The 20,756-nt window shown below is 35.4% G+C and overlaps 1 protein-coding gene across 1 annotated transcript in view; it reads left to right on the top strand.

Annotated features, from left to right (window-relative positions):
• LOC111053522 overlaps nucleotides 1-20,756 on the top strand; it is a 167,126-nt gene that overhangs the window by 70,466 nt on the left and 75,904 nt on the right. Inside the window, exon 8 of the mRNA XM_039431992.1 lies at nucleotides 8,158-8,321. Within this exon, the coding sequence (XP_039287926.1) occupies nucleotides 8,158-8,321 (164 nt within the window). The remainder of the gene's footprint in view (nucleotides 1-8,157; nucleotides 8,322-20,756) is intronic.

The raw sequence follows: 20,756 nt of genomic DNA, 5'->3' as shown, positions 1-20,756 counted from the left end.
AAGCATGCGGTTGAGAGAGAGTGTGAGAGAAAGATCGAGTGAGAGTGTGAGATGAGAATGGAGAGAGAAAGATATCGGGAAATAGAAATCGAGAGAAAGATAGCATGCGATTGAGAGAGAATGATCGAGTGACGGTGTGAGATGGAAATTGAGAGAGAAAGATAGCAGGCGATTGAGAGAGAGTGAGAGAGAAAGATCGAGTGAGAGTGTGAGATTGAAATCGAGAGAGAAAGATAGCATGTGATTGAGAGAGAAAGATCGAGTGAGAGTGTAAAATTGAACTAGGGAGATAAAGAGAGTGCGAAATGGAAATCGAGAGAGAAAAATAGCGTGCGATTGAATGAGAGAGTGAGAGAGAAAACGAAATAGAAAGAGAGAGAGTGAGTGAGAGTGTGTGATGGAAATCGAGAGAGAAAGTGAGCGCATGATGGAAATCGAGAGAGAGAAAAATAGCGTGGGATTGAGAGAGAGATAAGATTTCTTTATGCTACAATATTTACTGGCTTATACACTAATTTACATTAAATGACGGTAATGCTAATTATTCAACGAATTTAAGAAGGTGTAGATAATTAATCAATGAGAATAAATATCAAATGCAATTAGAATAACGATAATATAAAATTGTAATGTAAATTCATAAGTCGGCGGTGTTTCAACAAATAATTGTCGATTCTTTAAGAAGGATATAAAATAATATCCTTCCCATCAACACACGACCGTGAGAAAGAGAGAGAGAGAGTGTGTAAGAGAGGGAGATTGAGAGTGTGTGATCCAGAGAAAGAGAGAATGAGTGTGAAAGAAAGATCGCAAGAGAGAGAGTGAGTGAGAGATAGTGGAAAGAGACTGAGAGTGTGAGATCCAAAGAGAGAAATAGTTTATTCGAGAGAAGCCCTCTCTCTCACTCTGTCTCTCTCTTTCACACCACTCATCAAGCGCTTAACATCCTTCCCTTCTTTAGCTTAGTCGAATAACAGGGCATAGTGTTTAATGCATGTTGTGTACATCAGTTGGGGCTCCTGAGGGAAGATGCTGGATGGGTCACGTGATGACGTGACGTCACGGTGACGCAATGCACGTATCGACCGGGTTGTCGGGGAGTTGGGGGTGCTGGGAGGGGATCTGTTACCCCTTTCTGTCAGCAGATCCGAGGGAAAAGAGGGGTGAAGCCAACAGCGGTGGACTAGACAACAAATTTTGATTATCTTGCACAATCTCTCCTAGGTTCGACAGCCGCACAGCGTCGGAATGACTGCACAAATCCTTTTCCTATCTATACTTTCCCCAATAATTTATCTTCTTCCTTACTGCTTTGACCTACACGCTCTATTCCCATCTATCCTTACCTCTCCTTTTTCTATCTTATTCTCATTCCATCCTTCTCCTCTTCATTACTTTTTTCTATCCTCTTCTCATTCTTTCCTCCCCTTCTTCATTACTTCTATTTTTCTATCCTTGCCTCACTCTATCTTTTTCCTTACAGCTTTGACCTACACGTTCTATTCCTATCTATCCTTTCCTTTTTCTATCTTATTCTCATTCTATCCTTCTCCTCTTCGTTACTTTTCTTTTTCTATCCTCTTCAAATTCTATCCTCCTCTTCTTCATTACTTCTATTTTTCTATCCTTGCCTCACTCTATCTTTTTCCTTACAGCTTTGACCTACACGTTCTATTCCCATCTATCCTTTCCTCTCCTTTTTCTATCTTCTTCTCATTCTATCCTTCTTCTCTTCGTTACTTTTATTTTTCTATCCTCTTCTCATTCTTTCCTCCCCTTCTTCATTACTTCTCTTTTTCTATCCTTCTCCCACTCTATCTTTTTCCTTACTGCTTTGACCTACACGTTCTATTCCCATCTATCCTTTCCCTTCCTTTTTCTATCTTCTTCTCATTCTATCCTTCTCCTCTTCGTTACTTTTCTTTTTCTATCCTCTTCAAATCCTATCCTCCCCTTCTTCATTACTTCTCTTTTTCTATCCTTCCCTAACTCTACCTTTTTCCTTACTGCTTTGACCTACACATTCTATTCCCATCTATCCTTTCCTTTCCTTTTTCTATCTTCTTCTCATTCTATTTTTCTCCTCTTCATTACTTTTTTCTATCCTCTTCTCTTTCTTTCCTCCCCTTCTTCATTACTTTTCTTTTTCTATCCATTTCTCATTCTATCCTCTTCCCTACTGCTGTGACCTAAACGTTCTATTCCCATCTATCCTTTCCTTTCCTTTTTCTATCTTCTTCTCATTCCATCCTTCTCCTCTTCATTACTTTTTTCTATCCTCTTCTCATTCTTTCCTCCCTCACTTCATTACTTTCCTTTTCCTCAGGACTATTTATAGCTGGCTATCATATAGCAAATGAAAACATTAGAGATGTAAGCACGGATAAACCTTGTAATCGAATAGCTGATAAGATTGTTGAAACTTTCAGTCAAGCCTGTTTAATAGTGATAGATAATAGAAAATTGACTCTGTTGATGGAAGAATCACCTCTTATTGTTTCGCATTCATGTGATGGAAAATGGAAACCCATGGAAAAGTGCAGTGTGTTTGTGGACGACTCGTGCCTGGAAGCGAGTGCAGCCTTGTTGGCTCAGCGGCACTCTGAACATTTAGTCGTCTTTGACAACCATCTCGACGACATCTCATTGGACTGGAGAAACGAGCCAACCAATCAGGCGATAGACGACCTGATTGGCACCGACCCAACCCACAAACAGAGTAGCACTAGCCCCAAAATGATCCCAAATTATTGGGTCATGTGTCATGCAAGGACTGCAGAAAATTATCTAATTTTCATTGTGTCATCATTCATCCAATCATTCACAAATTTGAACATGGCCATGCATCCTTGAGACTGTCATCATTCATTCATTCAAAATATTCACACAAGGTCCTATAAAAATGATCCTATCCATTTCTCATTCTATCCTCTTCCTTACTGCTTCGACCCACACGTCCTAATTTCACCACAAACTGATTTTAGAGAGACTTCAATTGAATCGGATTTGGGTCAGCAAATGAATTTGAGAATTTGAGAGAAAACAGTAAAGAAATTGTAGGTAAGGGGAGCAGACCAGAAAATAGCTCCCTAAGCCGTAATGCTAACATGTACCTCTTACTCAGGAATCCTTTGGGGTAGACGTCTAAAATTTTGTACAGTACTACTTAGCACTATTATGAACACTTTAACGAGAGGTAATTTCTAAATCCCATTTTCTATGCCTTCTTGTAATTCAATACTGTGTTTTCGAGCAGTCATTCAGAAAAAAATCATATTTAGTGAAAAAATGGTTGAAAACTGAAAAGCTTGTGCTAAAGTATGTAAAAAGGTCATGTTATTCAGTGTTCAAAATATCAGGTTGATCGGTTGGATAGATCTCTAGTAAAAGTTACATATATGTTAACATATGGAGTTATTTTTTGGTCCTCAAATCAGCAAGAAGTTAGGAAATGAATTTGGAAAATGAAGTTAGCAAAAGCAAATAGAGTATTTATTAAGTCGGAGAATAAATTTAAGAGTTTTTGAAAATTCAATAAATATATTATGGGTATAGTTCAGTCCTCAAATCAGCAAGCAGTTAGCAAATGAATTTGGGAAATGAAGTCAGAAAAAGCATATTAAATATTGTTAGTCGGAAAAAAGTTTAAGAGTTTGTGAGAAATCGTACAGTTGTAGCAATCAGTTGCTGGAAATTACATTCCCCTCAACAATCAAGTGGAAAAGTTTCGCAATAACAGTATTGTGATGAGAGAATCAGCCCAATAAGTTCAAAGTTCTCAGCTTGATTATCATTTCCCCCATTCGATGCTGTTGTTCAACGCTCAAAAGCGAATACAGATAATAAAACAGTTCGCACAAAGTAATTTCCACTAGCTATTAGTTCCCTGTGTGCACAGCAGGTTCCCAAAGCTGCATCTATTTTCATAACTGGTTCCCCGAACAAAGACAAGCTCTCACAAATTCATGTACAGTACAATGCTGTGTACTGTGAAGTGCCACTGAAAATAATAAAGCCATTTTTATTCTCGGGGAAAAAAAATAACACGGAAAATAATGTACTTAATATATATGTGTTCACGATCTTCATCTTCTTCATCCACTCTACTCAGTTCAAGCACATGATGATTCTTGAAAAAATTCTAAACTCGTAGAGAATCACAGCGGTGGGGGAAAATTGTATCTCCATTAGCCAGGAGAAGGGCTGTTAATGAAGGCGTTAATTAAAATTTATTTAATGAGTTTCTACGTTTATGATAATGCAAGGTTTGAAACTCATAATACCCTCTGCCTGAAGCTGCAGGTTTCTATCTAAGCCATGTTAATATCTCCACCACATAATTATCTTCTCGAAGATGACAGAGAATTATTATTTATCACAGAACAACTATTACAGACTACAGGCATCAAGCTCAAAACAGTCTTCACTACCATTTACAATCGAATGAAGTAAAGTAAGTTACTGAGAGAAATAAAAATTGAAGACCAAGACGATACTTTATCAACTTGAAAGAAGTAGAAGGTGTTGTTGAGGAGTGGGGGTACTTTCATAGAGAAACAATAGCGTAAGTAGATATCCCATGGTATAGGGCGTTTAGGTCGCAACTTTTACTCAAGCCTATTACTGTCGATTTTTACTGTTTTGACCGGGTAAGACTGTATAAACGGCACAATATGAGAGACTACCAGCGTCATAAAGCTTCACAGGAAAGAACTACGTGGACTATCAGCTTGAGATGACAGTAAAAGTTGTGAAATAAACGGCCTTTACCATGGGATATCTACTTATGCTATTGTTTCTCTATGGCACTATTTTCATCGTACCATTTTAGAATATAGCCCTTGGTATCTATGCAATCATTAAGGAAAGAACTGGCTTATACACGTACGGGATAAGAAAATTATATTTGACGCATCATCACGTCTATACTACTGGACTGATTAACTTGAAATTTTGCACATAGATTCTTAATTAACCGAGGATGGTTATAGGCCCATTTCCAATTCTTCAAGATTTCATAACGTCAAGTTTTAAAATCTAGGAGCACAGGGTTCCTGATAGTTCATAATAATCTTTTAACTTTGTATAATGCACGGTAGGCCTACATAAGACCCTATTATTTCTATAAATATTCGAGAGAATTTGTGATTTATAATATCGTGAAAGCATATTTCATTTATCATTATTACCAACTCAATAGATTGACCATAGCTAGGGAAATCATGAAGAAATACCAACACAATCATTTCCCACCTCAATACTGGATAAAGAAGAATCTTGGACTGATCCTTTGACCCCAGCTATGATACAATCAATAGGATAATTCAACGCAATCGTCACGCCAATCTGTAATTTCAACTTGATTCATCCTCCTCAAAGCTGTTATGCTGGTATTCTTCACGCCAATTTTTATCTTTTTGGTCTGTACAATTTTTCGGTTCCAATTTTATTCATTTAAATAATAAGACTGAGATATTGTCAAAAACCACAGATTTAATTGATAGTTAGAAAGACCGGTTTCGGTTGTTACACCATTGTCAATCTCTGATAAACTCAGAGATTTAACTGGAGTAACAATGGTGTAACAACCTAAACCGGTTTTTCTAAATATCAATTAAATCTGTGGTTTTGAAAATTTCTAAGTCTTCTTATTTAATATGAATAATTACCACAATATCAACTTCTCAACTACACAAAAAGTCTATTCATTTATTTGTCAAAGTTAGTAAAAATATCAAACTGTAAATAGTCACTACAATACAAATACAAATACAAATACACTAAATATTCCAATCCTATTCAGATTCTTTCCAATCCCAATTCAATTTTATCTAAACCTCTCCAATAATACAAGACAATGATTCAAAATAGGAGTCATCTTGTTTGGAATAAATTCTATTATTTGATTTCGATTCAAATCTCTTCAATAATACAAGACGAAGGCCTTGTTTTATCATTGTCTTGCATTATTGGAGAAGAATCGACATCAATTTTATGACTGACAAGATGACTTTCATTGACAATCATTGTTCCGGTTAAATTTTAACCGGGATTAATTCCATGAGAACCAATCAGAGAAGCCGTCTTTTCAAGAACGCCTTCTCTAATTGGTTCTCGTGAAATTAATCACGGTTGAAATTTAACCAGCTGTTGTGCAACCGGCACAATGATTGTCAATGGGAGTCATCTTGTCAGTCATAAATTTGATATTTGATGTCGATTCTTTTCCAATGATGCAAAACAATGATTCAAAATATGGATGATCTTGTTTGGCATAAATTTGATATTAGATGTTTTCTCAAATCTCATTATAAATTTAATATTGAAAAAAAAGTATGGAAGACCTTCCATGTTTTTCAACGAGCTGTTAGAATCAGATCGATATGAAAGTCACCCTATCCTTCTTCGAGAATTTGACCCGATTCCTTAGCCATCTTTCAAAACGAAGATACCTTTCCATCGCGAACTGTATGAGAAATGATTCGGATTTCCAGAGAGGTCTGAGTTCGTTTCATTCAGAATAAGCTGAACTGCTGAAGGAAACATCCTGCTTTGAACCAGTCGAGTGCAATTGAGCCTTCTCCACTCGCTTTTCCAGAAAATCACTTTCATCCGTTTTCCTTGGATATAAATCGTGTACCCGAACAATCTTTGAATTTTGATTGTCTGGAAACTTTCTTTCTTGTGAAGCCTTTATATTCACTATGTTTACCTTCCAATTTTGTTATCCTTCTCATAAGTATTTGTATACAATCATTACTGAATTCCTTTGAAATATCATCCTTGTTTTTAGTGACTTCTTACCTTGAAGGGTCATTACAAACAACGCAAAATCTCATTTTATCATATTGTTTGGAGTTCGATTCTCCCGAAGCAACAATTATTTATTCTCAATCAATTTGCAGATGGGAAAACTTTTTTAAAATGTATGAATTCTATTTAAAATAACAAAACCATTAGTAAACATTTATTTTCATAACCTGACGATGGTGTGATCACCGAAACTAGTAGTTAGGTTACAATTTGTATTCTTGTTTTCAAATATTTTATTAATTTTAAAGGGTACTGTTATTCCATTTTATGAAAGAAAAGGGAGAATTTTATTCATATCCATGATGAAACTCTTCATTTCTTAACGAATAACAGATCTCCGTTTTTGAAGAAATTAATTAATATCTTGAGGTGATGTCTTCTGAATAAATTGATACAGCTTGTTGTTGCTGTAATAAAAATTGACCGCGATAAACTTTCCATTAATCATCATTCTTTACTAGTATGTAGAGCTAGGTACAGACTTGAGCACCACGAACACCGGCATTTCACTTTCCATCAGCTGATGCAATGCTTATTTCATCTGTGTTTGTACACAAACATTAAGATACAGAATTTCGGGGCACCGAGCTTCGCTCGTTATTTTTATTTATTGATAAACAGAACACAATTCTCTAAAATGATCGTGTTTATATTTCACAGCTTATACGTCATCTTATGAATTTCGGGGATGCGATATTTTGATTTTTCACATACTCACTCGCTCACTCACTTTTTTACTATCCACAGCTGTTTCAGCCAAGGATGAATAATAATTAATAATAATTATTATCCTTCTAATGTCGTTCAGCGAGTTTTCCCAAGGATGAGACCTAGTACAATCAAATCTCTATATCATAAACCTACTATGTTCCAATTTTCGTGAAAATCGTTAGAGCCGTTTTGGAGATACGTTGAACATAAAAAACCAGATATAAAAATAGCCAGATACAAAAATAACCAGATATAAAAATAACCAGATATATAAATACAGTTTCCATCAGTGTCTGCTTGTTTCAGGTTTGAAATTCATGACTTGAGATAAACTTCTCATTGTTTTTCATTTGTGTTAGAGTATGAACATAGTCTGACTGATTTTACTCAGTTTTACAACTTTCTGTTTTTCTAGGTGTGCCTCAGCCACTCATTTTTATCAGTGTCTGCTTGTTTCAGGTGTGAAATTCATGATTCAATTTTGGATCAATCACTCATTTCTATCAGTGTCTGCATGTTTCAGGAGTGAAATTCATGAATTGAGATAAACTTCTCATTGTTTTTCACTTGTGTTAGAGTATGAACATAATCTGACTGATTTTACTCATTTTCACAACTTTCTGGTTTTTCTAGGTGTGCCTTATTCCTTCAGCTTCTGAACGGACGTTCCATCGAACGTGCGTTCGTAAGGACTCGAACAATCCGCGTTTCGACCACAAATTCTCCTTGGAGCTGAATGATGAGGATATGGAACGTCGACTGCTGGTGTCAGCGTGGCATCGAGATAGAACAAAAAGGTGAGTGTCATATTTATCATAATGAATTTTTTAAAATGTATGATAACCTGATGATGGTATGATCACCGAAACTAGTTATTATAATTTGTATATTATTCTATCATTTTATTAATTTCAAAACGTAATATAATTATATTTTATTGACAACTTTATTGAACATTTTATTTTATTATAATTCTATTGACAACCAAGAAGATGGCGGACCTGCCGAAAGATCTTGTTGTTACAGTGAGTGATAATTTCATTTATTGTAAAATACTGACTGCTAGTCGTTTTTTATAATAACAAAAAGTTATCTATTTTATAATTATAATATAGATGTAGATAGTATAGATGTATAATTCATTATATAGATGTACTTATACTCTCATTATATTATACCAGAACCTTTACTATAGCCCTACACCTTCATCCTTCCATCAACAATATTATTTAGCCCTGTAGAACTGAATGAAGTACTTATACATTTACTGTCATAAAGGTTTGTGTTGGCAGAAATGAAACTGACATTAAGTCAGAGTATCCATTCCATATTCTATTGCATGCAATATTTACAGCTTATATATACAACAATTTCAATATCTGGATCACTTGATGAGATGAAATTCAAAATTGAATAGTATTGGTCCATCATTCTTGATAATCATCATACAACATTTCATTACATATATTATTATCAATAATAGTTTGTTATTCATTAGCATTTGAACAATTGCAAGATCATAAATTGTAGTTACCATCATTACATATAATATATGTTCAATTAGTAAGACAAGACTACATCAATCATCAAATTCGGAAAATCATTCACCAGCGATTCAAGACATCTGAATTTCGTATGGGAACTACAACTTAAGCGGAGGCTGGACTAAATACACAGTCAGCACCACGTGAAATTTGTTTGCAGGACTGCATGAGTTGTAAATTTTAGGGTAGGACCACTACGTGATGTAGTAAAGCCCACCACTAACGGACTCCTGAACTCAGTCCTGTTTTTCTCTCTTTCTCTGCTGATTCGTCCATCCTTCTTCATGCTTCATTAACGTTCTTTTCCTTCAACCCTCGTCATTATCACTTTTTCCCCTCCATCTTTCATCATCTTCCAATTACCTTTCCGACCACTCTCTGTTGATCTTTTATATTCATAACTGATTGATACTGTTGAATAAAATTATTAAAGTTTGATTTGATTTTATATTGTCAATTTTTTGTGAATAAATGTTTTACCATAGGCAACAACCTTGTAAGAATTATCAATAAATATCTTATCTTATTAAATGAAAAAGACTAAGAAAATTTAAAAAAACCACAGATTTATTGATACTTAGAAAGACCGGTTTCGGTTATTACACCATTGTCAATCTCTAATAAACTAAAACTGAATACAAGAGCAGCAGAATTTATACTAGTAGGCGAGTACTGCTATTGGTCAAGGGCATATAGTCAATAGTTTTTCCTTTTACATATTTGTTTTATTATCTCTCACTTGTTTTCTTGGTTCTCATTTTGTACTGAAAGTAAATTTTGTTATCATGACGAGTCTGTTGCTTAAGCCGCCATTTTGTGACACCATTGAGTGGGAGGAGACTGTCTAGCTGGGCCAATGGCAGGCGTTCATGCCCTTGACCAATAGCAGTACTCGCCTACTATTTGCGAGCAGTACTCGCAGCCTACTGTTTTCTCAATCTTATAATTATTTGTTGTACAGTGTTTCCGTTTTACTGCGAATTATTGTATTGGAGAGTGTAAGAGAGGGCCGGCTGCGCCCTAACTTCGATCTCCTAGGTTATTAATAAAGGCAGCTAATCAATCAATCAATCAATATCTTCTTCTTCTTCTTCTTCATCATAATAGTTCATCGTCCCTTATTCTTCTTCAAACTCATCATCTCTTTTGCCTTCTTATTTCTCTCTTTATCTGCTTCCATCTTCCACTTCCACTCTCCTACTCACGCCTCCCTCCTTATACCTAATTTCTTCTCTCTCCTCTCTTTTTCTCCCTCCTTCACACTCCTCCCACATCCACCCTCCTTTTCTATCACTCCAACCCTCTCATCATCCCTCCATCTCCCTCCCACCAACCACCCTTCATATACCCAACATCATGAGAGATTGGAAGCTGTGAAGCTATGGATGTTCTGAACCAGTGGATGTTGTGAAGCTGTATCAGGGAGCCAGGCATCTCACCCTAATTCCACCTACCCTGTCACCATCCCCCTATCATCCTACACAAACCACCCACCCAACCAATTCTGACAGCTTCCCACGAATCTCTCCCCAGCAAAGTCACCCCGTCTAATCGATCGCGGAGGACGCAAGCTTTCTGCGCATGCGTGAGCCGGGTCCCGGTCTCAGTTCGGGTTGGCGCATCACGAGATGGTCCCCAGATGGTATTTGTGATGCACTGAACCAGGGTTCATCTCGTCGTGGGCTACTTGTATCTCACGCGGTCCCCGGACTCATTTCAGTGCATACTTGCGAGACTCCAGTCTTGGATCCCCGACGTTTCCCAGGACCCGGTTTAGGTGCGTCGGTTAGTAAAGCGTCGCGTCTGCCATTAGTGAAAAGCGTTCCAAACAAGGAAATTGATCTCAATTCATCAGGACGGGAATAGTGATAGTGCAACGAGAGCAAGTGATAATTTGCAATGGTTGGTACTTTTATCAAGTTATTTCTTTTATACTCCTTCAGATTTTCCAGGATCTAATCCAGTTTCTCTCAAGCCCTCATCAATATTCATACAAATGGTAAGCATTGCACGACGTCTGGAGAATGGTTATTGCGTTACTCGTTAAGAAAAATGTCTTTTGCAATGGTGGTGTTCCTCGGGAAACTTATTGAATACCAAGGGTATTCTTCGAGATTCTTCATGATCTAATCTAGTTCTTTTCAAGCCCTCATCAATATTCATGCAAATGGTAAGCATTTCACGACGTCTGGAAAATTGTTATTGCGTTACTCGTTATGGAAAATGATTTTTGCAAAGGTGGTATTCCGTGGGAAACTTATTGAAAACCAAGGGTATTATTTGAGGTTCTTCATGATCTAATCTAGTTCTTCTTAAGCCCTCATCAATATTCATGCAAATGGTAAGCATTTCACGACGTCTGGAAAATTGTTATTGCGTTACTCGTTATGGAAAATGATTTTTGCAAAGGTGGTATTCCGTGGGAAACTTATTGAAAACCAAGGGTATTATTTGAGGTTCTTCAGGATCTAATCTAGTTCTTTTCAAGCCCTTATCAATATTCATGCAAATGGTAAGCATTTCACGACGTCTGGAAAATTGTTATTGCGTTACTCGTTATGGAAAATGATTTTTGCAAAGGTGGTATTCCGTGGGAAACTTATTGAAAACCAAGGGTATTATTTGAGGTTCTTCAGGATCTAATCTAGTTGTTCTTAAGCCCTCATCAATATTCATGCAAATGGTAAGCATTCCACGACGTCTGGAGAATGGTTATTGCGTTATTCGTTAAGAAAAATGTTTTTTGCAATGGTGGTATTCCTCGGGAAACTTATTGAATACCAAGGGTATTCTTCAAGATTCTTCATGATCTAATCTAGCTCTTCTGAAACCCTAATTAATAATTATTTATGAGTTTGAAAGCCCAAGCATGCCACGACAACTACTAAAGAATGATAGTTTTTCGCGATGGTTGGTAGTTCCATCACATTCTTTTGATACTCCTTTTGATTTTCCAGGTTCTAATTTAGTTTTTCTTTCAAGCCCTCATCTATATTCATGCAAATAGTAAGCATTCCACGACGTCTGGAGAATGGTTATTGCGTTACTCGTTATGAAAAATGTTTTTTGCAAAGGTGGTATTCCTCGGGAAACTTATTGAATACCAAGGGTATTCTTTGAGATTCTTCATGATCTAATCTAGCTTTTCGGAAACCCTCATTAATATCTATTCGTTTGATAGCCCAAGCATGCCACGACTACTTCTAAAGAATGATAGTTTTTCGCGATGGTTGGTGGTTCACATTTTTCTGATACTACTTGAGATTTTCCAGGATCTAATTTAGTTTTTCTTTCAATCCCTCATCAATATTCATGCGGTTGATGAAGGCATTCGACGACGTCTAGAAAATGATAGTTTTTCGCAAAGGTTGACAGTTTTTCCACATTTCTCTCATACCCTTTGAGATTTTTCAGGATTGAATCTAGTTCTTCTTAAGCCCTTATCAATATTTCTAATTTCTTCTCAAGCCCCTAATATTCATGCGGTTTGTATTAGCAATAAATGACGTCTGAAGAGTGCTAGTTTTTTGCAGTGACTGATAGCTTTATCAGATTTCTCTCATACTTTTTGAGATTTCTAAGGACTTAATCTAACTTTTCTCTCAAGCCCTCATCAATATTCATGGTTGGTAAGCTTTCCATGACATCTGAAAAATGATAGTTTTTCGCAAAGGTTGACAGTTCTTCTTAAGAAACTGTTCTTCTTAAATCTAGTTCTTCTTAAGCCCTTATCAATATTTCTAATTTCTTCTCAAGCCCCTAATATTCATGCGGTTTGTATTAGCAATAAATGACGTCTGAAGAGTGCTAGTTTTTTGCAGTGACTGATAGTTTTATCACATTTCTCTCATACTCTTTGAGATTTTTCAGGATACAATCTAGTTTTTCTCAAGCCCTTATCAATCAATATTCATGCGGTTTGTATAAGCATTCAACGACGTCTGAAGAGTGCTAGTTTTTTGCAGTGTCTGATAGTTTTATCACATTTCAGTCATACTCACTAACATTTTCCAGGATCTAATCTAGTTTTTATTTCAAGCCTTCATCAATATTGTTGGTTGGTAAGCTTTCCACGATGTATGGAGAATGCTAGTTTTTCGCAATGGTCGATAGTTTTATCACATTTTTCTCATACTCTTTCAGATTTTTCAGGATTCAATCTAGTTCTTCAATAGCCTTAATAAATATTCTTGCTTACATCAATACAGATATTACGACGTGTGCAGAATACTTCACCTATGAAATTGTCTCAATACACCTCATAATAATTATGATAAATTGATGAATTATTCATCAATTTTATGATATTTCAGGTTTTCTAGAATCAAGGAAGTATAGAGAGAAGGCAGATTCAGTTAGGTCTAGCGATCTGAAGGTGAAGTGTTTATTAAATTATTATAAATTCAATTATAGATTAAAAATTTGAAATTCAGTTTCGGATTGAATCATGAAAAGAAGTGTGCATGCAACCTCTGAATTAATAGAATCGAAAGGTACTAGGTCTATCAAAAGTAAACTTATTTATCATCATCTTAAAAACTTGAAAATAGTGTAAGCAAATTTCTTGCTTATCAGATTGAGAAACCTTTCATCATGATTTCAGAACCTTGATTGGAAAATTCCATCAATAGAATTATATTTTCTATTCCCAATTGGGGTTCGACAAATGAAGTTTGTCATGAGCAGATGCTTCTCTTTGTATTGATATTCCATGTCTGAATAGATTAGGAGATTTCACGAATGACGTTTGTCGTAAGCAGAATCATCTCTTTGTATTGATATTTCTCACCATATCTGAATAGAATTGGAGACTCTTAGCAAAGATTAAGGAAAAAATTGGCTTGAAGAATAAGTTACCTTATTTTTCCTGTCCCTATCATTTTAATGATATACTAATTGTATGAATCAATAAAGAATAAACTCAAGTCAATCATAGACACAGCTTGAGTCCTTGCTACCACCATGATTAGGCTACGCAATTCCTCATTTCATCATATTCAGAATTCGATTTCTCCAAAGCAACAAATTATCACTAATCCATTTCAAGAGATAGATAAACTCTTCCATTCAATTCCGCTACGTCAGCAAATGAAAAAGTCGTCCTATTTCCGAGAACGTTTCAAATAAAAACACTAAAGTCTGCACTTGACTTTCGAATAAAAATCCCTCTATATCCATTTCGAAATATGTTCACAAGCCTGGTTCGTAGTAATATGTATTAGTTTAAAGAGAATGAAGCAAACTCAACTTGACATTGAGTTGAGCGGGGGAAGCCATACTTGGTGAGCCACATCACGTGTGCGTTCAACGTGGAAGCTCTCGGTTGATTACAGGTGGTTGTCTAGGAAGCCTCATAGGAATTTCACAAGGTGCAATAACTAGGTTTTGGGAATAGCTCTATTTATTGCAGTTAGATCAATTCAATAATAAAGTGAATTATTATTAGCCCTGTAGCTCGTTCTCAAGAATGGATTCAACCGTAATTGATTTCTTGGATACGGGAATAACTCAGTTTATTGTAATATTGGATTGTTGCAATAATAAGATTGATGCATGATTGTTTTCTTGGATACGGGAATAATTCAATTTATTTCAATGGGATTGATGCAATAATAAGGGGAATAATCAGCTTTCTAGCTCACTCTCTAGAATATATCTAACCACATAATTGTTTTCTTGGGATCCGAATTGTTTTTCTAGTTCGATTTGTTGCAATTAGATTGATGCAAATAGAACTGAGACAGACGTATTGCCAGACTTTCAGCTCACTCTCAATAATAGCATAGAGAAACGATAGCATATTAAGTAGATATCCCATGGTATAGGGCGTTTATGTCGCAAATTTTACTGTTATCCCAAGCCGATAGTTCACGTAGTTCTTTCCTATGCAGCTGTGTGACGCTGGTAGTCTCTCAAATTGTGCCGTTCATACACTATCACTTCAACAAAACAGTGAAAATTGACAATAATTGGCTTGTTGTCTCCATGAATAAAATAAATAAATAATTGACAGTAATCGGCTTGAGATAACAGTAAAAGTTGCGAACAACAAAACAGTGAAAATTGACAATAATCGACAGTAATCGGCTTGAGATAACAGTAAAACTTACGCTATTGTTTCTCTATGATAATAGAGACTGCCCCATTTTATTATTTCAATTTTTTCCTCTTAATTATTCAGTACACTTTACTTTCATAACATTTGATGGTGCTGTTCAAATTCTCAAGCTTTCAACTGCTTTCCTCTAGCTTCAAAAGTTTGAAGTAACTGGAAATAGCATGAAACTCTTTTGAAACACTCTATGGTTTTTCCCATGAATTGTAACTTCTTGAATTAAATGGTAGTTTAATATGGAAATGTGCTCATGGTTATCATAATGAGCCATCTTTATCGTGTATAAATAGGAGGCAGAATAGCCTGGAACAAAAATAGTCTTTGGACAGGTTTTAGAGAGTTTTGAGTAGGTTTTACAGGAAGTTCAACTCAATTAACCCTTTTATTTGATTCGATCATTCAAAGAACGTACTGTTTCCTCGATGATAACCTATATAAACTGCTATCCTAACTTTGATAACTATATTAATTATCCACCAAATCTTGAGCTAACCTTTAAATTTTTTTCAGTGAAACATACCATAGAGTAAAGCCGCGTTTACACCAAAGTTATTAACAAAATGTTGATAACTTAATGCATAATACCGGGGACCGAGCTTCGCTCTGGAGTACAAAATCATAAAAAATTTATTACGAAAGAAGAAATCATAATAACATTAATAGTTTATACAGAAAATGTTCTATCTAATCACAGTAAATTGAGATTAATTCCCAGAGGAATGCAAAAATTCCCCTCACAAAAGCCCGGTTGCACAAAAGCCGGTAAAATTTTAATCCTGATTAATTTCACGTGAACCGAATCAGAGAAGACCATTCCAAAAAAGATGGATCTACTGGAGTTAATCAGGATTGAAAATAACCCGGCTTTTTTGCAACCGGCACTAAGTACCTGATTGAATGATTACAAAAGTTCAACAGCTGAGTCATAATTTTGACACAGTCCCACACACATGAACTCGCTCACTCACTTCCATCATCAACAGACGACCAAATAATTATTATCAGCTGCTTATCCAAGGATGAAAAATAACTATCCTTTTAATGTCCTTCAGCGAGTTTTCCCAGGGATGAGACCTAGTGTAATCGATTTTTTTATTATAAAATTACTATGTTCTGAATTTGGTGAGAATCGTTAGAACGGTTTTCGAGATCCGATGAAATACAAACATTTAAACATCGAAACATATAAACAGAAATTGCTCGTTTTATAGTATAGGATAGATTCTTTTAGATTGAACGGAACGTGACATGTTCATTATGTGTATGATAAGTTATGATCAATCTAATTGGATCTATAAGGATTAAGTTATTAACATTTTGTTAATAACTTTGGTGTAAACGCAACTTAAGATATTTAATCTTTATAAATTGTCCAGTTTTTCCTCTGATCATACTTTGTGAAATTTTAATATTGTAAACTCACCGACTCTCTCAAAGCAACACTGAACAATTCAAATGATACAAAGCTGAAAGCTGTGAGGAAAATTATTGTCTCGTCGTCATTTATGTGATTAAATCTAAAGCGGCTTTTAGTGGGAGCACTTCGCTTATCTACTCCTATGTCTCTCTCTCTCACCCTTCACGTTTGGCTCTTTTCACCAGCTTTGGACAACAGTAGTCAAAGTTAAATGTAGCGTGACTCTCTCTGTGGATGAGCCGCACGCTAAAGGTCATCCACCCCCTTCCAACCCTCAAAAACATCGCGGTATTTCCGTTGACAGCTTGTCCTTCGTTTCCTCTGCTCTTTGATAACAAATTCTTGAACCACCTCTACCTTTTGTGATAATCTCTGATAGAAAAGTCGTGAATCACCTTTTCCATTTGTGATAGTCTCTGATAACAAATTCATGAACCACAACTTCTTTCTGTGACAATCTTTGATAACTCGTGAACCACCTTTTCCATTTGTATAAAAATCTCTGATAACAAATTCATGAACCACCTTTTCCATTTGTGACAATCTCTTATAACAAATTCATTAACCACCTCTTCTTCCTGTGACAATCTTTGATAACTCGTGAACCACCTTTTCCATTTGTATAAAAATATCTGATAACAAATTCATGAACCACCTTTTCCAATTGTGGCAGTCTTTGATAGCAAAGTCGTAAGCCACCTTTGTTTTTCTGACATTCGGCAATTCGTGGTGGCTGACCTACAACAGATAACACGGCATAATAAAACTGAATCGATTTGACTCATTCTGTGACAATCTTTGATAGAAAATTCGTAAACCACCTCTCCCATTTGAGACAATCTCTGATAACAAATTCGTGAACCACCTTTTCCATTTGTGACAATCATTGATAGAAAATTCGTAGGTCACCTTTTCCTTTTGTGACAATATTTGATAACAAATTCGTGAACCACCTTTTCCATTTGTGACAATATTTATTAGTAAATTTGTAAGTCACCTCTTCCGTTTGTGACAATCTCTGATAGAAAGTTCGTAAGCCACCTTTTCCTTACCGGAAATTTGGCAATTTGTGGTGGCTGACCTATAACAGATGACACGGCATAATAAAACTGAATTGATCCGACTCATTCACTACACATCGAATTTCAAGATTTCACAAAGGTTTTTTCAAGAAATCTTTCATCAGACCCAACAAAGCTCACCGATATCTTCGAAGAACTACTAGGAAAACCTTGTACATTTCATTGTTTTTCTTCTATTGTACTGCACAGAATATTCATTGGAAATTCATCAGATCTCTAATACTATTTCCCATTTAAAAGGTGTATTGAATCAATTGAGCCAAACCGCTACCAAAACCGCTTTTAACACTGCTTTACTCACTCAAATGCTAGATTGAATTAATTAAATTCTTCTATCAAATATGAGGTTGTAGAAGTATTCCATAATGATATCCTAACACAATGAAGAATTATAGAAGTTTAGTATAGTATAGGAGTCTAGTATGGAGCTCTAGTATAGAACTCAAGTATAAAAGTTTTCTGTGATTTAGGTTCCAACCGAACTCGTGACTTCTACTCACTGTCAAATTATTGGAGATGTTTGTGGAACGCAACAAGGAAAATATCAAATAAGAGAAGTGATTCTCCGAACATTTCAGGGTTTCTTTCACGCCACATTCCAATCTTGTGCTTGATAATAGGTTGAATACTGTGTTTGGAATCAGGATGAATCATTATATAAAGATAGGAGGGTCTTGTTCTGAATGAATGGATGAAAAGTATCAATTTGACAGAAAGTGACAGCTATTACAGTTGTGACAATTTTGGTGAATATATTGTAATAACAGATTTGATGCACTATTGATTAGCCTGTCCTACACACAAAGAAATTCCAATCCGCAGGTATGTGTGAGATTTTCATTCATGGTAAAATACAATTGTTATTGATCATCAATTCTTCATCCAGTTGCCGTATGAATTCTTCATTAAGCTCTTCGAAACCTCAAAAAACTAGTAGTTCTGTGAACAGTAGAACTCGCGCAGTTATAAACCACAGTCTCCTCTAATAGGCCTACTGTCCATCAGAATAAATTCTGTCGTGTCGGCGAGATATCGGCGTATAAACGACTATGCTACTATCATCAAAAGCTCACTGAGTTGAAAGCAGAGAAAAGTCGGGAGAAAATACTATGCTAATTCAAGTTATCAATTGCATGCCTCACTGCATGCAATTAATAGTCCACACAACAGTTGTTTTTTCACTAATTTACATTGAGATATTGAATTGTATGCGTCATTGCATGCAATTTATAATCCACTCGACAGCTGCTTGCTGTTTTATGATGAATAATTCTACAGTCTGATTTTTTTTAATATTGGCGTATGAAAGGAGGCTCCTTTTCCTTTTATATTATCCTTTGAATGCAAAATTTCCAATAACCTTGTATATACGTCGACGCGAAATTGAAAAAGGAACATACCTGTCAAATTTCATGAAAATCATAATGCTGCGTTTCGTCGTAAATGCGGAACATATAAACATAAAGAGAAATGCAAAACCGTCGACAAGAATCATAGACCTCACTTCGTTCGGTCAATGATATGAAACACAATGGCGCGGTTGCATAATAACCTGTTGAATTTCAAACATGATTGAATGCCACAAGAACCAATCAGATTAGTTTAGAAAACTAATCAGAGAAGTTTAGAGAACCATCAGAGTAGTTCAGAGAACCAATCAGTAAAAAGTTTAGAGTTTTAAATTTTGTGTGGAATAGTTATTGTTTATCAATTTATCACCCATTTTCCAGTATGAATTTTACAATTTAGGTTGTGGATAGAAACACAGTATTAAATTCCCCCATGATTATTTAGTTCTTTCATGAAGTTTTTTCAACTCCAAAAAAATATTAAACTAGTGAAGCATTTTATTAGCCAAAATGCATGCTTAGAAACAGCAACTTAACCACACTGCTCTATGTACATCAACTCACTTTGTGAACAGGAACTTGGTATTAAATTCAGTGGTTTCGGACAGGCTTAAGATATTGGATGAGTTTGGGTAGTACCTACAAAGACCGTTTGGCACGGAAGGTATTTGAAGCTAGCCCTCCAACAACAGCTTACAAAGGGCTTATCTGACAAGATTATCACCTCATTTGCATGCTACTCAAAGCGTCTTCGGAAATATTTATCACTACCTTCTGGAAAACCATTTCATGGTTATGAGATATTATTGTTCATACAAGTCTGTTGTTAATCGTGAATATGATCAATAATTTTGATGTTCATCATTCTCTACTGAAGAACCATTTTATGGTTATGGGATACCATTGTTCATACCACTATGTTGTTAATCGTGAATATAATCAACAATTTTTTGAAACTTTTATTTGTAAAAATTTGGGAGAAGACAGTTTTGGGCTTTGGGCCTGTTGTCTTCTCCCAATCATATTATATATTTTAATTATGATTTGTGATTGTCAATGGAATAAATGAATAAATTTTGATGATCATCATTCCCCATTGATGAACCATTCCATGCTTATGGGTATATTTGCTCATATAACGATGACGTAAATAGTAGATATAATCAATAGCATTGATGTTGGAGAAGAAGACACCTCATTAAATTTATCTTCATCATCTATTCCTCTATCCATTCGCAATAGCGAAAATGAATGTAATGAGGGAATAGGACAAAACTGAATATAAGAACTCCTATTCCCTCATTACATTCATTTTTACTAGTACTTCTGTGAACAGTAGACCTCACGCACTTTTCTCATCCACAAGTACCTGATGTCACGTGCTCTAGTTGATTCAGTTGAATCACAATTCACAGTTGAATCATAATTTACTCTTAAAAACTGTTATTTGTTTTCTCCAAAATCAAAAACTCACTTACGTTAATAAACTCAGTTCACGTTTGAAATTGTATCCCATATGATGATTTATCCAGTTTCGTGATAATCTTTTCATCTGATAAAAATATTTCTCAACTATTTAAATTTTTTTTCCAATCAAGAATATTATAATTTCTTCAGCATTATTCACATTATATTCTCAATCACCTATTAAATTTTTTTTTTTCAAATGTGAGAATATTGATTATAACCCTACCTTATATAAATAGACACGGTCAGACATCTGTG

The sequence above is a fragment of the Nilaparvata lugens genome, chromosome 7 (genome assembly GCF_014356525.2).
Source record: "Nilaparvata lugens isolate BPH chromosome 7, ASM1435652v1, whole genome shotgun sequence".
NCBI classification, from domain to species: Eukaryota; Metazoa; Arthropoda; class Insecta; order Hemiptera; family Delphacidae; genus Nilaparvata; species Nilaparvata lugens.
Note: the sequence above shows the minus strand (reverse complement) of the source record. Positions and strands in the feature narration are given on the sequence as shown.